The sequence below is a fragment of the Calliphora vicina genome, chromosome 2 (genome assembly GCF_958450345.1).
Source record: "Calliphora vicina chromosome 2, idCalVici1.1, whole genome shotgun sequence".
In the NCBI taxonomy this organism is placed as follows: Eukaryota; Metazoa; Arthropoda; class Insecta; order Diptera; family Calliphoridae; genus Calliphora; species Calliphora vicina.
The window spans coordinates 69,890,182-69,908,646 of NC_088781.1; the positions used below are offsets into that span (position 1 = coordinate 69,890,182).

Here is an 18,465-nt window from a genome sequence, read left to right on the forward strand (position 1 = left end):
AGGCCCACTTCCGAAAATCACTCACGAATATAAATTATTGAAATTTTAAAAGAAAATGTTTTTGCTCATTTACTTGGTGTAGGGTATTATATGGTCGGGCTTGACCGACCTTACTTTCTTACTTGTTTAAAGCATATTTACCACGTAATGGTAACAAATTGATTTTTTATAATGTCTGTTTACACATATATCAGTAGAAATTATAAATATTTTAAAATTTATCAAAAAATTAAATTTTTTTATCGTTTTCTTTCTAAAAATGTTGGCCACTGCCTTCAAATTGTTTGCATTGTTGACCTTAAACCATTATCTTCTAAAATTCGTAAGAAGATATATCTAGGCTATATATAAGGTCGTTTTAAAACAAAATCTATTCAATATTTATGATCTTGACTGAAGAATTATTAAATTGTAACTTAAAGCCGTTTGCGTTTTAGGTGACGATATGTGATGTTTTTTTTTCAACATTTAGAATAAAATAAGTTCGTCATTACAGTTTTATTTTTAATTCTCTAAAACATATGTATGTTTATTGAAATTCCAACACTACACTATCAATGTAAATTTAAAATGAATATATAAGTAGCTGAGATTATGGCAGACAAACCACGTAAAACAGAAAAGATTTATTTAATATATGCGACAAATTAAAACGTATTAACGTTATTAATACATATTTTGGCACATTTACGCTAACACCAACATTTTTAAAATTAAAATATGTATATTTTTGTCTTCACATTAAACTCTGGTTTCAATTTCCACATTTTTGAGTTTTTCTGTTACATATCTTCATTCATTCATTTAAGTAGGAAATTTGTCGATCGTTTAATAAAACATAAGGATGGACTAGTCAATATTTAGTAAATTTAATGCGCTTCTCTCGTGAAAACCAAACGACCAGTTAAAAAACTGTTTTACTTTGAATGAGTGCAAGTTGTTAGCTATTGTAAAAGATATATTTCGCTTTATTCTGCAGATATAAAATTTGGGATTGGAACCACTGTGCATTAGACATGCCCTTAAAAAATAAATTTGCTTTGGATGGGTCTTATTTTGTTCGTTAGTACACAGAAAAAAATATATTTCAATTCAAACATTTATCCCATATTGAACTGGTTTCAATTATTTCATAATTAAATCAAGTATTCATTTGCTCAAAAACAAAATTTCTTGATATTTTTTATTGAATTTTGGGTTTTGAATTTGATTATTTTGACAATTGAATATACAATTTTCGTTATTGGTTGAATTTCAAATACAAAAATTATTGAATAGATAATTTTCGTAATTGAAGCACAAAAAATAACAAAAATGTGTTTTCAAATAGAATCTCCTCGTCGAGCACTACATAAAACCTCGTCGTAGCTATCAATTATCTCTTATAGCTTAGGAGATATTCGCATTTGAAAATTTAATTTTCAACATTTTTACCCACCCTACACCAGTTTTTTGGTGACCGCCATTTCTCCGATTTTATCCATTTTTCTTTTATAGGATTAACAATAGATCTATATATCAAATAAAGAAAGAAGTGTTTAATCATGACTGAGTCCAAAGTTACATGCATTTGAATATAAAAAAATAAAAAAGGCGATTTATCGCAATTGTTTTGGGAAAAAAGTACTTTTATTCTTTTTAAGTTATCTAAAAAATGTCTAAGAGGATATATAATGAATTTGTACTTTTTGAAAGGCGTTAAACTTAAACTCGACTACACTTCCTCTTTGCGCATGTGAAATTTTATTAAAATCGGAGTAAGGGTTTAGAAGTTACATATTTATTTCCCTCTTTTTTTATTCGCATACCACTGTGTGTCGTTGATTGTTATTGTTCGTCATTCACACTTTTTTTTGTAAATAAATACCCAACGATCTGAAGTAACTGTTGTGCTGGTGAATGTCTTGAGTAGCATATGAATGTGCTTGTGCAGCCCTTTAGTACATACACATTTCTGCATATTTCTCAATATTTTATTGGCAGCATCCGGTCAACTCATTTTTCAACTAAAGAACACATTGTCTCAAAAGGGATCTGGCTTTTTCAAATGCTCCTGTATTTGTAGACTACTGATATTTAGTTGTTTCACGAGGGATTCGGCCATTGTATCCCTCTCTATGGAGTATATTTATGACAGTTTGTGGGTACATGAGCTATGTAACAATTCGCCTTGTATTTTAGGAGCTTATTTTATTATCAGCATAAAAAGAGTTGACAATAAAGCGTTCTTCTAGTTTTAAAAACTTTTTTGGACGTCTGGTCGTGGTTTTTTCTCCAAATTTCGATTATTTAAATATGATTTAATAATAGTTTGTAAGGAATGACTTTTTTAGTCATCACAGGATTTGTTCATAAAAATAGTTTTATTATGAAAATAAAGTTCTCTTTAAACACTATTATGACAAAAAGAACTGATTTGATAAATACTGTATGTATTTATTTATTTTTTTTAAATTTTATATATTTTAGATCGCGAAGTACAACACCATCGTCATTTCGTGGCACGTCGCCGCAACAATCTGTTCACAGTAGTCCGTCCGAAACATTAGTACCGATGCATAATCTCTCCACGAATCTGTTGAATAGTATTCATCAGGCAGCCGCATCAAGTCGACATGGAAATTTAAGTGTTTCTTCGACGGGCTTAACCAGTGCAAATTCAGGATTGCCCGCCGATTTTTCAACGCGCAATTATTCGGATTTTATGCGAAGTTTGGCGGCCAAGTACAATAACACAAATCCAAATGAGTAAGTATGATTTATTTATACGAATATTAAAAGTTCACATTTTTAGTATTAAATCAAGTAAATTTATTCTTTTGACTCAAGTTGGCAAAGCGTTGTGCTGCTAAGAGTAGAATACACCGTCCGAATATATCAGCATTTTAAACATAATTAACTTAACTTTAAAATATAAAAATGCTCTATTTCTAGTAACTTGAAGCGGAATACACTGTTTGAAGCAACTTCAAATAATACAATTAGCCAGAAGAAGACATCAACAGCAGCAGCACAAAAGACATCTTATGCAACCTCACCCACCACCCAAATCAATAAGGAAGTATCCATAACGACAACCTCTTCACTACCTCCCCCTCCACCGCTAACAGCAGCAGCCATTTCCCCAGGCGAGTCAGCACTTAAGTTGACACAACAGAATAAACTCGCCGCGGCAGTAGCAAATGCAGCGGCTGCTTGCAGTAGCAATGTTTCGCCATACATGACTTCGTTTCTATCCAGTCTTCCATTTTCACCCGGAATTTTTCCACCGCTTATAGACATGAGCAGCACGCAGGCCTTAATAACTTTGGTAAGTATTGATCTGTGGCTGCACAAATTTTAAGGATACGACAGGTACTTCATGACATGAATGTTTTTGTTTTTCTTTCCAGGCTCGTGCCGCCAAAGAAAATGAAATACACAACATGTTGAGTGCCTCAGCACAACATCCAAAAAGATCTGCAGCCAGCACTTCGCCCTCACCTAGTCCAAGTTTAAATATGGCCCTTCAGCAGGCAGCACAATTTATATCACCTGCACTTATCTACTCCGCTCAACTTCAGAAACAACAACTGCAACAGCAACAACACCAGCAGCAGCAGCAGCAACAGCAGGCTTCAAGACAATCTAGTCCACGTTTACCAAACATTTCAAATTCCACCACGTCCAATTCCACCACGTCTGCCAAAAGCAATAGGAATCTTGGTGAAAAAATTAATGTTTCGCCATTAGACTTGAGCTCTCAGCCGCCAGCAGCTAAGCGTTTCAAGGCTGAATCCACATCAAGCCAAAGTAGTAATGACGGGCTTATACATACCACCATAACAAGAAGAGCATCGTCTTCAACTGCCACAACGTCTCCATCACCCCCGCCCCTTAATGAAAAGTCTTTGAACGCTTTTACTGCTTCTCCAGCCGCAACGGCTTCTGCCGTTGTTGGCTCCAGTACAAAGACAGAAGCAACTACAACAGCATTTACGCCAATCAAAGTCGCCAGCTCAACATCTGCCACATCATCCATTGCACCTGCGGTTAATGTACGTCAATGTCAAGCCCAAAGTGAAGAGTTGAACTCTTGGACAGTGGATGATGTTTGTGCATTTGTAGGCAGCATAGATATCTGTGCCGAATACGTAAAGGTAAGTTTCGAGCAAAAGAAAATCTGCTTCAAATCTTTCCAATCATTTATGACAAGGATCTTGGAAAAAGTTTCAAATATTTTCACTCTATATTTCCACTCGTAAGTACATACATCTGTGGATCTGTGTGTTTGTCTTCACTCTACTTATGTTAGTGTAGTAAATAATTGGCTGATTTGAGCTTTCGCTGTACACAATGATACGGATGATACACTTCCACATCAAACATGACCATAACTCCATACTTAACTGGTTAATAGTGGAGGACAGACATGGCCAGACAAAAATACAAGAGTGTGTAAATATGTATGTGGATATCTTTGTAGGCATGTGAGTGCATTTTGTTGAATGCTCTAGAGTCTAAATCATTGTGTGGATAGGACAAGTTCAAGTTTTTTTTTTTTTTTTGTTTTTCTAAGTTTTAGTTGCTTCATTAAAAACAAGTACAAGATGCCAACTAAGGATATTGACTGATGTGTGGTTAAAAGTGACCTAAACGGACATGTAACATGTTTTAGACTAACTAAATTTATACATACGACTACGTAAACTTATGAAGTTGAAATGACAAAAGACAATTTAATAAGAATTTGTTGTTTGAAATTCAACATTAATATTAACTACTTACTATTATTATTAAATACTATTTCCTAAATTATATCCAGCTAAAAATTGTACATCCTTGGATGAAATATAAATTATGGAAACAATATTACAGCTTACAGTATATGCAGCTACTCACACTAGATGCTTACAGTAAACATATTTGGACCAGTATCAATTTTGGTAGCTGCTTTTCACCCGCTTCACTTTATTTTAGTCCAGGTAGACCCTACTCTCTTATGCTAGAACAATCAAAAAGCTATATTTGCTCTTATTCTCGCTGAAACATTTAATTTATTTATCGTAACAAATATTCTTTACCTTGTGGTTCTACTAGGGATGCCAATCCCGAAACAAATCCCGGAAAATTTCAAGATTTTTGAAGCTCCCAAAATACCTAAAAAGCTAAATTTCAGCATACTTAAATCCAAATGAAGCCAGATTTTTTAATTTTAGTCAGGGAGCAGCAGGTCTCCCTTGCATTGACAGACTTATACACAAGTTTATTAATAAATTTGCGTTGACTATGAATGATGTTTATCGTCAGATTCGGATGTGCCGAATCTTGTTACCCACCATCAATATGTAGTTTTGGCCTTCTATGGGGACTTGAATCAGCATTTATGAATGACTTATATCGAAATTTATGTTAATATCATTATAAACAAATTATTTATTGACAATAAAATATTTTTCTTATATAGGGGTTATATTAGCTATGTTCAATAACTAAAAGTTGTTACTAGTTAGTAACAATTGTTACTGGAAAAGCGTTCATTAACTCAAAAACTTGCAAGTAGAGAAAAAATCAAGAGCGTATAAATTTTAGAGAGTGTTCTCTCGTTGCAAGCTATTACAAGTTCTATTTTGAACTCGTAATAGTTAGCAGCTTATATTTTATATGTTTTGTGTTATTGTTTATTTATTTAAAATTTCATTTTTCTGGTGAAAAAATGCCAAAACAAAAGAATTTTCAATAAAATTGAAGAAAATGTGAGTATTTATACATTTTAAAAGGAATAAAATAAGGAAATTGTGTGTATAAAACAATTGTTACTAGAAAAGCGTTCATTTACTTTTTACCATGATACAAATATAGAAGGTAGTTTCAATCATAATTTTTTTTTTCAAATAAGGTTTTTTGAAGATTCCTTATTTTGTGAGCATTATAAAAAGCGTTGCCATATTCCTAAAAATGATTTTTATTTTAGAGAAATTTTTTTAAAAATGTGTAATTTATAATTTAGTATGTAAATAAAAATGTATTAAGTATGTTGTGTTGGAAGTTAATGATTCAATTCCTAACATTCGCTATATAATGTGGGCTACCTGACAAAGAATTTTCATTAAATTTTAAAAAAAATTAACTTAAACGTTCCAAAAGGCTTAAAAAACTGGTGTTCGGTTTGTATAATCCACCCTCTGACAAGTTTTGCATACATCCAGCCACTGTTGTCGGTTGTTAGGTAATGTAGGGACTTTATAAAAATTTACATTTGAATTTTTGCAAAAATATTTGGTATTTTCGCAGTTGGGGAAAATGCAACTCATTTTTGTTAAATCTTAAAATAATGTTCACAAATTAGCTTTGAAATATTTGAAAATGAAAATCTTACCTTTGATCCCAATTTGATAGTAAATATTTTTTTTAATATTCTTCAAATTAATGAAAATTATGTATTAATTTTTTCACAAACTTCAAAGAATATATGGGAAAATTTTTAATTAATATGGTATTACTATTTTAACGAAAACGTCAAAATCCTTAAGCATGTCAGACGTAGAATTTTAAAAAATAAAGAGAGAATGAAACTACCTTCTATTTTTCTACTATGCTTTTTACTATTTTTGAGAATTTAAGAGAGTAATTTTGAAAATTTTGATTTTATTCTCTCGTTGCAAGTATTTACTGGGAAAGTAAATGAACAGACCTATTATTATGGACTAGTCGTCACAAAAGTTGGTAGAAGAATTTATTTTCATATACTCGTATAGGGACAAATGTAGCCCGATTTCTGCAATACTTTACAGTATAATTTGTCCAAAATTTTATAATCAACATAGTATACTGCTCAAACAGTATTCCGGGGGACAATTGAATGGGGCTTGGGGAAATCATGGACCATCAATACCAAACAAAGCTTATCAACAGATAATATTCGTGGATAATTTTAGCCAGCTGGTTCCTTTCATAAAATATCAATTGGGATGTGATTTGCTCTTTTTCGAAATTTCTTATTGTACAGATATGCTGTCGTTAAATATTTGTCTCTAATAAAAAACAAGTAAGAAAGTATGGTCGGTCAAGCCCGACCATATAATACCCTACACTAAGTAAAAGAGCAAAAAAAAATTTTCTTTTAAAATTTCAATAATTTATATTTTTGAGTGATTTTCGGAAGTGGGGTTATATGGGGGCTATGACCAATTATGGACCGATCACCATGAAATTAGGTCGTGTGATTTATGTCTATATTAAAGTTAACTATGTTGAATTTTGTGTGTTTACCAAAATTTTTAAGCGATTTATGCACGTTAAAGTGATTTTCGGAAGCGGGTCTATATGGGAGCTATGACTAATTATGGACCGATCGTAACAAAATTTGGTGACATGAATTTTGTGTATATAAAACTTATTTGGAGCGGAATTTGTGGTGATACATATATAAATTAAACATTTATGACCGACAAAGTCCAATTTCGGGAGGACATTTGTATGGGGGCTAGGTGAAATAGTGGACCGATTTCAGCCAGTTTCAATAGGCTAGGTCCTTGAGCCGGAAAAATAATATGTACCGAATTTGATCGAAATATCTTCAAAATTGCGACCTGCACTCTGCGCACAAGGTTTACATGGACAGCCAGCCAGCCAGCCAGCCAGCCAGCCGACCAGACGGACGGACGGACATCGCTTAATCGACTCAGAAAGTGATTCTAAGTCGATCGGTATACTTTAAGGTGGGTGTTAGACTAATATTTTTGGGCGTTACAAACATCTGCACGAACGCATAATACCCTCCCCACTATGGTGGTGTAGGGTATAACAAGTAAGACCTGTACTCTGCGCACAAGGTTTACATGGACAGCCAGCCAGCCAGACGGACGGACATCGTTTAATCGACTCAGAAAGTCGATTTAAGGTGGGTGTTACAAACATCTGCACAAACGCATAATACCCTCCCCACTATGGTGGTGTAGGGTATAAATAGCAGCTGATACAGCTGTCTCTGTCAGCTATCTTTGGCTGAGAGAGACTCGGGTCGTTCATATTGTTCAGGCGTAATAGAGAATAAAAATACAAATATTTCATTCAGTTGCTTGATGTTGTTGCGGATATTTTATTTTTTACCCACAAATTCACACAAATTAAATGCCTCTATTTGCCTACCTATGGTTTACATTATGAACTTCCCATCCACAACCCAGATACTCGTCCCGAGGGAGTACAAGCAAGTACAAGCAACAAGGTATTATTTTATTCGAAATTATCAAGATAATTTATTAGTTACCTTTGATAGGCTATTCTATCGTTAAAGCTTAATAAAACAACAATTAAACCGAGTTAAACTGGTCACATTAAAAGTGAACTCTTTGCCGATATTTTAGTAAATTTAGTAAATTTAGTCAGTTTTATGTTTCGCATTACGGAATCAGATTAATTTCTTCGAAATATTGATGGAGATAACATATGCATGTAACTATATGTATGTATCTAACTATCTGTAAATAAATCCGTATGTGTTGTAATTTACTTTGTACCCGTATGTACGGCGTCGGGCCAATAAACTATTTAACCTAGACGATATACATTTAGTTGAAAATAAGAAGAAAAAAACAAATAAATAAAATTTACTGAACTGAACTCAAACCTGAAAATCTGCTCACAATGTTACAAGATTTGAAAGCATTAGACGTTGTTATAAATTACTTGCATACAGCATGCATACACATGTAGATACTTACTTACTTACATTCATCCATGCTTTCATACATGGATACTCGTACTTACATACTTACGTACATACATGCTCATACACATCTACATCTACAAAAGTATTAAATTTATGGTCACAATGGCATTTGAGCCGCTACAAACAACATTGACAACAAATGGCCTTTAGTTTGTTTGTCTGTCTGGTTGCTGTTGGTACTTACTTGCACGAGAAGCTCTAAAGTTAAGCCTATGAACGATTGAATGCTCTCGTACAGTGCACACCAATGTTACACCTTTGCAAAGTTGCTCCAATTTCATGATCTTGTTCCGCATGCGCACATTAGCAATGCACAATGTCATTGCAGCAACAACATCAACAGCGACTACAAACAACAACAAAAACCACCAGCAAAAAAATATGAGACAAGTACATATACGAGTGTAATAATAACAAATCAAATCACTCTATCCGTGCACACAATTCGGGTTACGGTCGTCTTAAACAAACACTACACTACACGAACCGTTTGAGCGTTTCGCAAGAAAGGTCTTAGAAATTGTGATATACAAAAGACTTTTAGGCTGATGTTGAACTGATGGGCCATCTATATCTTAAACTTGCAGTAGTTAAGGCTCATAAAAAGTCTCAAGAATTCGAAAAATTTCTAAACGCATAGTGTACCCAAAGTAGGGCACTAGACTACTAGAACCCACTATCTAGTTTACGAGATATTCGCATTCTGTCACTCTTAGCGGGTGTCCCGATTGATTAGATGGTAGTGAGCTGGACTATCAATCTGAGGGTTGCGAATTCGATGCCTGCCAAAGACTTTGGGTGTATCTGCAGACAAGCTAAAAGGCTTTGTTTTTGAAATAAGATAAAGGAATTTTTTAGAAAGATTTTTTAAAAAAGAATATCTTAGAACTCAAAAGTTATGTGAATTTCAAATTAAAAAGTTTGATTTTTCGTAATTTTTTAAATAACCAGGGATTTTCAAACATTAGCGGTATTCAAAATGTAGAGTACTTGGCATAGTAAAAAAACCAAAAAGATATTTATTGACAAACATTTTTGTTTTTAGTTTTTTTATATTGTTCTCTTTTACTGCATTACCAGACCAAGTACTCTACATTGTGAATACCGCTATTGTTTTTAATAAAACTTGTAGCTCATATAATTCGTCATAGTAACGAAATAAATTTTTGTTCTTGTCTTTATCAAGGCGTTTTAATCAGGTGAGAGCGTCTAGGCAACAAAGACAATATTTATTTACTGTCAAATGAGTGGCAATGTCAAAATATGTTGTGGCACATGAAAAGACCCATGCCTTGAGGATTTAGAGGGTTAACATAATCTACAAAAATGTTCTCCGTAACATTTTACATAAATTTGTTGAACACATTTTATACCTAAAGTGTAAGGATCACTTGGTTTCTTTCCAGAGTAAGGAAACTTTAACCCCCGTCAAATGAAATTCAGATGTAAACTTTCAAAACGCCGAAACACGTGTCTTTTTTTGTCTTCTCTATCAAAATTTATTGGTCGGACCTTTTAATTTTGGAAAAAAATTGATTTTGTTGTATAGTGTAATCAGCTATGTTTCTAACTTCACCCTACTATTACAAGAATTTTATATTTTTCAAACTAAATTCTTTAAAATTTTGACATAAAAAATATATGAAAAAAATTAAAAAATTTTTGTGATTTATAAAAACCAAATTTGTCACAAAGAAATAAAACGCTCTCAAAAAAAACATAAATCTAAAAGTCAATTCTTAAATTATTTAGTGTATATTTGACCTGAAAAGATTTTATAAATAACAATAACAAAAACAATATAAAACCAACAAAAAAACTCGAAATTAAAATTATTAGCTAAAAGATGAGACTTAACATTCATACCAAAATTTACCTGAAATTCCACCTTTTTCACACTGTTCGAAAAATCAAAATTAGAAAATGCCTAAAAATTATTTTATTCAGTGCTCTTTGAAATTATTACAATAAAATAATTGAAATATTCTGCAAGCAATCGTTTTTGCGTAGTATTTTCGATAGCAATGCCATTGAAATAAATATTTCAACACAGAAAATGTCATTTGAACACATTTGAAATCAGTCACTTGATCTATAAAATGAGTAAAAAAGGTAACATGTTTCTATTTTCTTACAAACGTGAAAGTGTGTGTGTGTCTCACACATACACACAAACTCACACACATACACATACATTTGGCATTAATAGTTTGCTGAATTACGAGTACATAACTAAACAGACAAAGAGAACTGGTTCTGTGACAGTTTAGTTGAAGTTCAGTTCAAATCTCAGGTTGCATAAATTTAGGTCTAGATGAAGATTCTTTTGAACTCATGTTGCATGATGCTGCTTTAAGCGAAAAACAGCTACAAGTGCTATTGATGACGATAATGGGTTTCTCTGAATGTAGAGCGAAACGCATGGGTGGGTTTTGTGTTGCCGGCAAAGACTACGCGTCATTGTCGTAGTTGTTGCTGATCGCAAAAAATGATGTGGTCGTTGCAACGTTGTCGTTGCAATCGCAGTCATAGTTGTGTGTAGTTGTAGTCACCATCATCATCGAGTGCATTGGTAAGCCAATGAATGCATCTTGTTGCTTTCCTAGCTAATGTCATTGAAGTTTGTTGTTTATTTTTTTTGATTAATCGTGATACGATCAATTATTTAAAATAAAGTTATAAGCATTAAGTCTTAGGCAATTGTCGTCATTTCGGATACCAACAGGATGTAATAATTTCAAATGTTTCAATATCAAATCAGAAGATTTCTTAAACAAACACATACACACACACACAATGACATACTCTTTTATACGTTGAAGATTGAGGGAAATCGTAAAGATTGTAAATTTACAACTGCGTTGATTTTTTGAACGTTGTGTTGTTAATTTTAATTTCAAACTTTAGATAAATTTTAAAGTGTTCAGCTGAATTCAGAACATTACCAACAATTTTGTTTGCTAGTCTGTCTGCCAGTTAATTCGTCAGCAGTACAAATAACTTGACTTTAAAATGCTAAAAGTCACATATAGAGTGTGCAATGTTCTATCGTATTTTGCCACTTCAACTCTCATACACTCCACAGAAACACACACACGGAACAAATCAAGAGAACAAAACAACATCCAAATCAGTTCAGGTTTTCTATGTTAATTTTTGTTTCTCTCTAGTTCAGCAACTATTTTGTCATTGTATTCTTTTGTGTCCGTCTGTCTGACTGTCTATTTGCTGTTGTGGTTGTTTCCCTGCATTTGACAGGCCAAATGCCAAACGCTTATGTGGGCGTTAGACGTTTTTGTTGGCATTAAGTTCATAAGACGACGTTTGATTATAAATCAAGCACAATCAAGCCATAATAAAGAGCTTAAAATTCGAAATTATGTTTACATGCGAATACACATACAACGTGCATATGTATGTAGTGTATAACCCAGCGGAAAAAATAACATGCGCTTTATTTCGTAGGCCTATTTCGACATTCTATAAGATTACATACTCATTTCACACTGCCGTTTCTTAGAAGATGTTCTAGACTTTGCTCCGGCTTCTAAAAACTTTGATACACATTCAAAATTGCGTTATAAAACAAGGTCTAAGAAACTTATGGGCGATCAACTTCAAATTTCCTATCCTTTCATTACAGTAATACATATCGTTGACTTCTGGGATATTTTTTTGAAAATGGGGGCCTATCCTACTTAAATTTGTTTTAAATGTTTATATAAATTTTTAATAAAAGCTATTGCGAGAAACCATCCCAAAATCGAGAGGAAACTCTTGGTTTCGAATTGATCATTTCCGATTTCAATGGAAATTAACACAGATGTTATATATCGTCACCTAAAATGCAAAATAACGTATCATCACATTTCATAAGTTTATAGGAAAAGCAAAAAACGATATGAAATGAAATCTACTTGGGATATTGAAACAATGAAACTAGAAATATATTTTATAAAAAAAATATTTTCTTCAAAGCACACTTTATGCAATGCGTCTTACGTTATTTTAAATTCTTGCTTTCCAAAACCAAAATAATGTATCATCAGTATAAATTTGAATGAAAAAATTAAATCATAAACATAAATTTTTTTTTTATTTTATATGTAGTTTTTAATTTTAATTACTTTACAAAGGTACTTCATTAAATTTTCACAAAGACTGCAAAAATAATCAATTGCAACAAATTTAATAAAAAAAATATTAGGAAATTACCTAAAATAAGGTAAAATTTATTAATTATTTTTTACCTTATTTTTACCTATTTTTACCTATTTATTAATTAATTACTCCAAACGTATAAGTTATTTTGTTATGAATTTTAGTTATAACTTGGTTTTTTTGATAGTAAAAGTTTAATATTTAGAACACATACATATGTATGTAAAACTAAGTAGTGAATAGCAATTAATAACAAAATCAATCTCGAATTTTTTGATGATACGCTGTTTTGCATTTTAGGTGAAAAAAAATGTTTGTGATTTATAAAATTTTTTAACGAATTCATTTGTAGATGAATCGTCTTTTTAGAAATTCAATTTTATCAATCAAATCATAGACTTTTTAGCAATACAGGTCACACGGTTGTCGGATTGTTGTATGGCAAAATATCGTTTATTAGACATTGCCAGAACTATAAAATCATTTGATTCTATATTTAAGCAGTAGGATTTTTGGGCCTTTATTTTTTACCGCTTTCAGAGATTGTTGGCGACGCACAAGTGGCGCTTAATTGATTTTTTAGAATTAATATTTATTTATTAAATTTGGTACCGGGTAAAAGTAGACAAAATTCTACATCACTAATAGCTAAAATCGTTATTCTAGGTTGCAAACTTTTTCTGCAGTATACTGACAAAGTGGATAAATTTTTCGTATTTTTAGATAAAGTAATAAAATTTGAAATTAAACATAATTAAAATAATTTCTTTTTTGTTTAAAACATTTAAAAACTAACTTTTTATGATGGCACCATCAACTTCAGATATTTGAGTACATGAATAAGAATCTTTTATTTAGATTTTCTTTGGAAAAGTATTTTTATTTTTTTCTAAATGTTCCAAATTTAGAGTATTTTTAATTTTTGATGGATAATAACTAAATATATTTGTAGTTGTTTGTTTTTAAACTATATAATAAAAAAAGTACAACATTTAGGCTTTTATTTTAACAAAAAAAAAAGACTCGAGTTGCACGTGGCGGAAATGAAAAAGGAAATAAATCTGTAAATTCTAAACGTATTGTCCGATTTTAATAAAATTACCCATGGCTATAGAGGAGGTGTAGCTGAGTTTTAGTTTTGAATTTGGAGTTAAATCACTAATACGCGCCGGAGCCTCAAGTTTTTCTCGGGATGAGAAAAAACACCTGTTTGGTCAAAGTGTCAAATTTGGAATCCCTCTAACTCACAGAGTTCTTGACCGATCTTATCGAAAAATTGTGCCTAAATTACTATAGATAGGACTATCTTTGGTGCAAATTTCGGAAGACATCAGTTTTAAAATTTTTTTTAATGGACTTGAAAATTTGTTCTTTTATGAAATTTTTTTTATAAAATTTTTTATTTAAAAGTTTTTCTATTTTTTTAACTTAATCCTTATTAAAAAAAAATATATAGAAAAAATATAACATTATTGCCTGAGTTAAGCGTCACTTTGGATGCGATTCAACCCACTGTGAGACGTCAAGTCAATTGCCTCATATGTAGCTGCAGTCTATGACGCAGGTTTCCTTAAGTGAAATGACGCTATCCATTTTTTATTTAATTTGTCTCTAAATTTTGTCATGTATTCACACGATTGTCAGATATTCTGACAATGATGAAAAACAAAAATTGTAAGTTCACGCGGATTTTTCTGAGAACCGACTATTCCATGTAATTGTCTATTATTTTTTCAAATATTTCCACAAATATGTATGCATGAGGACTGTTTTAACACACAAGTGTGTTTTATTCGACTGTGTCAATTCATACATATTCACCATGAACACATAAAATTTTTCTACAACTTGACCAACATTTTTTTTTTTAAAATAAACATATTTTCTCACATTTATATCATTATAATTTTATTATTATAAAATATTCGAACCAAATTTCGTATTTTTAGTTCCATTAGTTTCGGTCATATCATGTTATTAACAGCGGATGTTCGCTGAGGTCGGTCAACGTATTTGTCCATATATGTTTTACCGATTTTTCCAAACATTTTTCAGAAACTAGAAACATTAATAATAAATTTCATACCCTTAGAGGTCCTTTTATTTTCGCTCTATCGCACTTAAAATTCAGTTGATGAAAAAAATTCATGTATTTGTCTTAAATACATATGTAGCTTTATACTTGTTTTTTTAACGAACCATGCGTATGAGTAATATTGATCACTCTTAACAAGTATACTCAAGAATAATCAAGTAAAAACTAGAGATGTCAATCACGGGGTTTTTGTTTCTCGTCAAAAAACTTAAAATTTAACAATGAAAACTATTTATTTCATATGTAAATAAATGTAATTAAAAATATAACCAAAACAAAAACTAATTCATTGAATTAAAATAACTTTGACACAAAAGATAGTGAGAAATCTAGAACAAAACTGAAAATTTTATAACTTTTGTATTGAAATTGATATTAAAAACATTTTTGTTATATATTTTTTATTGTCATAAAGTTTAAAGTTAATATAAATACTAGGAATTAAAATTATTCGATTTTTCTCTTGTTCGAATAAAACGAATAATTCGAATAAGAGATTTTAACTTGTTCGAATAATTCGTTATTCGAAAATAGTAATATCTATATTTTTTCCTTGGGTACAGTATTAGATGATTTTAATTGAGTTTTGTAAGATAACTAACGAAAAAAATTATGAAAAACTGATTTTGCAGGGTTCCACTCAATGAAAACCAAAAACTTTGCTGAACATAACTTTGCGATATTCGGACATTTAGATAGTCAAAATGCATGAAAAATGCAAAAAACTTGAAATTTTTCCTATACGATACATACTAATTTCAAATCGATATATCTCGATTTCTAGTCCTGACCCAGCGAAACCCCGGGACAAGTATAACTTTTTTTTTACTTATCTAACATTTCCAGGTGGGCAGAACTAGTGTAATTAATATAGTGATGAAATTAGACATAAACAAGTTTTATATGAACCTAAATCTTTCTACCAACTTTTGTGAGGATCGGTCCATAATAGACCCTAAACCTACATATATATATGTATGTTTACCAAAATACTGTTAGTGGGTATACAATATTCGGCACAGTCGAATATAACACTCTTATTTGTTTTTGCAAGTTGTACGTTTTGTTAAGCATAAATTTGTTTAGAACCCATTTAATTAATAAAAAAAATATTCAAACCTATTTTACTTTAAACTGAGACTTTAGACAGCTGCAGTGAAATGAATTTGCTATTGATTTATAAAAACATTTTCTGAAAAACATTATGATGATCGAGTATTTAAAAACAGAATTGTTGTATTAACTGAAAAAGCGTATTGTTCACCTTTTCCTAATTGACCAAACTTCAGAGCCGTTACGATATGAGTTAACGACATCAGATGATTCTAATATTTTGCGAAATGTGATTTTCCCATCTCCTTCATGCCATCTGGAGAACTCCAATGTACATTGAAACGTTGTTGTTGAATTCTAAATATAAAATTTGCATACATACGTATGTATGTAAGAGTATATGTATTTGTTTATCACAATATTTATGAGTTAAATAATTTTACTGATATATTCTCAACAATATTGTGATTACCAATCCCTTTGACAGGTTGTTAGGTTTTAAATTAAGATTATAAACATAACATAGTTTTATTTTTGGGGTTAGTCTACAAGCTATGAATTTTATGACATATCTGAATTTTAATTTGCGTTAATGTTGTCTATTGCTTTTGAATTTAAATGCTCAAATTATTCACAATTTAACACTTCCAAAGATGGTAGTTAAGCGGTCACATTATGAAATAAATTTATTTAAATGAAATGCTTCGTTTCCAGAAGCAATGATGTCATATAAATATTATATTATTTATAGGTTTCCGTCGAACCCGAAACTTGTTCTATCCATTGCGTTCTTAAAGGCAAATCAAAGTCAGTGGTTTATTATGTTAAATTATGTGTTTTTAAAATATATACCGGGACTTGCAACATTTTACAGACTGACCAACACATTTGGTAATTATTTGACTCTGAGTTTTTATTGATTTTTTTAAATAGACTATTTGTGTTTTTTCATTGCTACTGCTACTTATAATCTAGTTTTCCAAACACTGGTTTGTATGTAAGACACTCTAAGTGAATTTGTGAAAGTAACAAGGTTGGCTACCGATTCGAAATGTTTAAAAGTGTAATGGTAACGCTAATTTGAATTATTTCGGTATCACATCATGAATTAAATGATTAATCAAATGTACACAAATTTAAAATAAGGTGACAAACAAAGATGATTTTTAATTATATTTTAATGTCTCTAGATGTCAATAAACTGTATTATTGAAACAAAAATATATATTTTCATAACTTCAGAATAACGGTAACAGTTTTTAGAGGTAACGGTATTCCCTAATTTTTCAGTAACAGATTTGCGGTAGCGGTAATTTCAGATATTTCGGTATTTAAAGCCGTAAGTAGCCTATAGTATGCAAGAAAATTTGGTAGTTCGGTCACCTTTTTAATTTAGAAACCGAGTTTACTTGTTCTTCCCTTTCGAATTAGTATGCGCAAAGAGATGAAGTTCTTGCAAACTGCTGTCAAAAGGTCCCCTTAGCATATGCCGGGATCATCAACAGTTTAAATACACAGCTTCTCTTAGCTATTCTAGGTTTTTATAAAATACATACATACTTATTTATTTATTATTTTTAAAGACGCTGTTAAAAAAAATGTGCTAAAGGTTACTTTTTATTATTATTGTTGTTGCTGACGCTTTTGCTTCGAGAACTGAGGATATGATGGCATGACATGACTTTAAATATCACAATTTACCTGCATTTATTTATTTTTTATTTCACTTATTACATTTTCGACATCTAAACATTTTTAGGAAGACAGAAGAAAAAACTTGTTCATTTATGGATTAAAATCAGAAAAACAACAACGAAAAAAGCTACCATCGAACTCCAACAGGGCCAATCATTTTAATAAACTTAAACAGAATGAAAAGAAACCAAAAAGGCAAAAACAACAACTGAAACAGAAACAGCGAACTGAGCCTCAGAGCTAAAAGTCAACCGAAAGTCAAATGCCAAGCTGAACTTTGGTTTAAAACCGTATGATGGTATGAGTGTTTTTTTTTATATGTGCATGGAAGTGTGCATGTTTGTATACGTGAGAGTGTGTAAAAAATCGAAATGCCCAGTAGGAATTAGTACAATGAATGATTCAATCAATATTAGTTGGATAACCCAGCATTTCACGAACTAGTGATAATAATTAAAAAAAAAAAAAAAAATTAATAATATTTAGTTAGACGGAAGTTCAAAATCAAAATCTAGGTGTACAATAAAAATAAAAATCCGTATCTTCAGAATTTGGAAAACCGAAGTTATTTCCTCCAATACAAATGGCTTTTTCAATTGGACATTTCGTTTTCTCGACAAAAGCGCCAGAAGTTCAAAAAATGATTCGTTATTTTTTTTTATATTTTACTGCTTTGCTAAATTACATATATCTCAATTGTTTTACCATATAGAAATTCATACTTCAAAACATAGATAAACATTGATAT

At 31.2% G+C, this 18,465-nt stretch overlaps 1 protein-coding gene across 6 annotated transcripts in view; it reads left to right on the forward strand.

Moving 5' to 3' along the window:
* The window catches only part of Samuel (SAM-motif ubiquitously expressed punctatedly localized protein), a 114,445-nt gene that overhangs the window by 71,910 nt on the left and 24,070 nt on the right, over positions 1–18,465 (forward strand). For all 6 annotated transcript variants that reach the window (XM_065501422.1, XM_065501418.1, XM_065501419.1 and 3 more), the window contains exons 4-6: positions 2,470–2,748; positions 2,935–3,310; positions 3,393–4,139. In XM_065501422.1, coding sequence (XP_065357494.1) covers positions 2,470–2,748; positions 2,935–3,310; positions 3,393–4,139 — 1,402 coding nt within the window. The remainder of the gene's footprint in view (positions 1–2,469; positions 2,749–2,934; positions 3,311–3,392; positions 4,140–18,465) is intronic.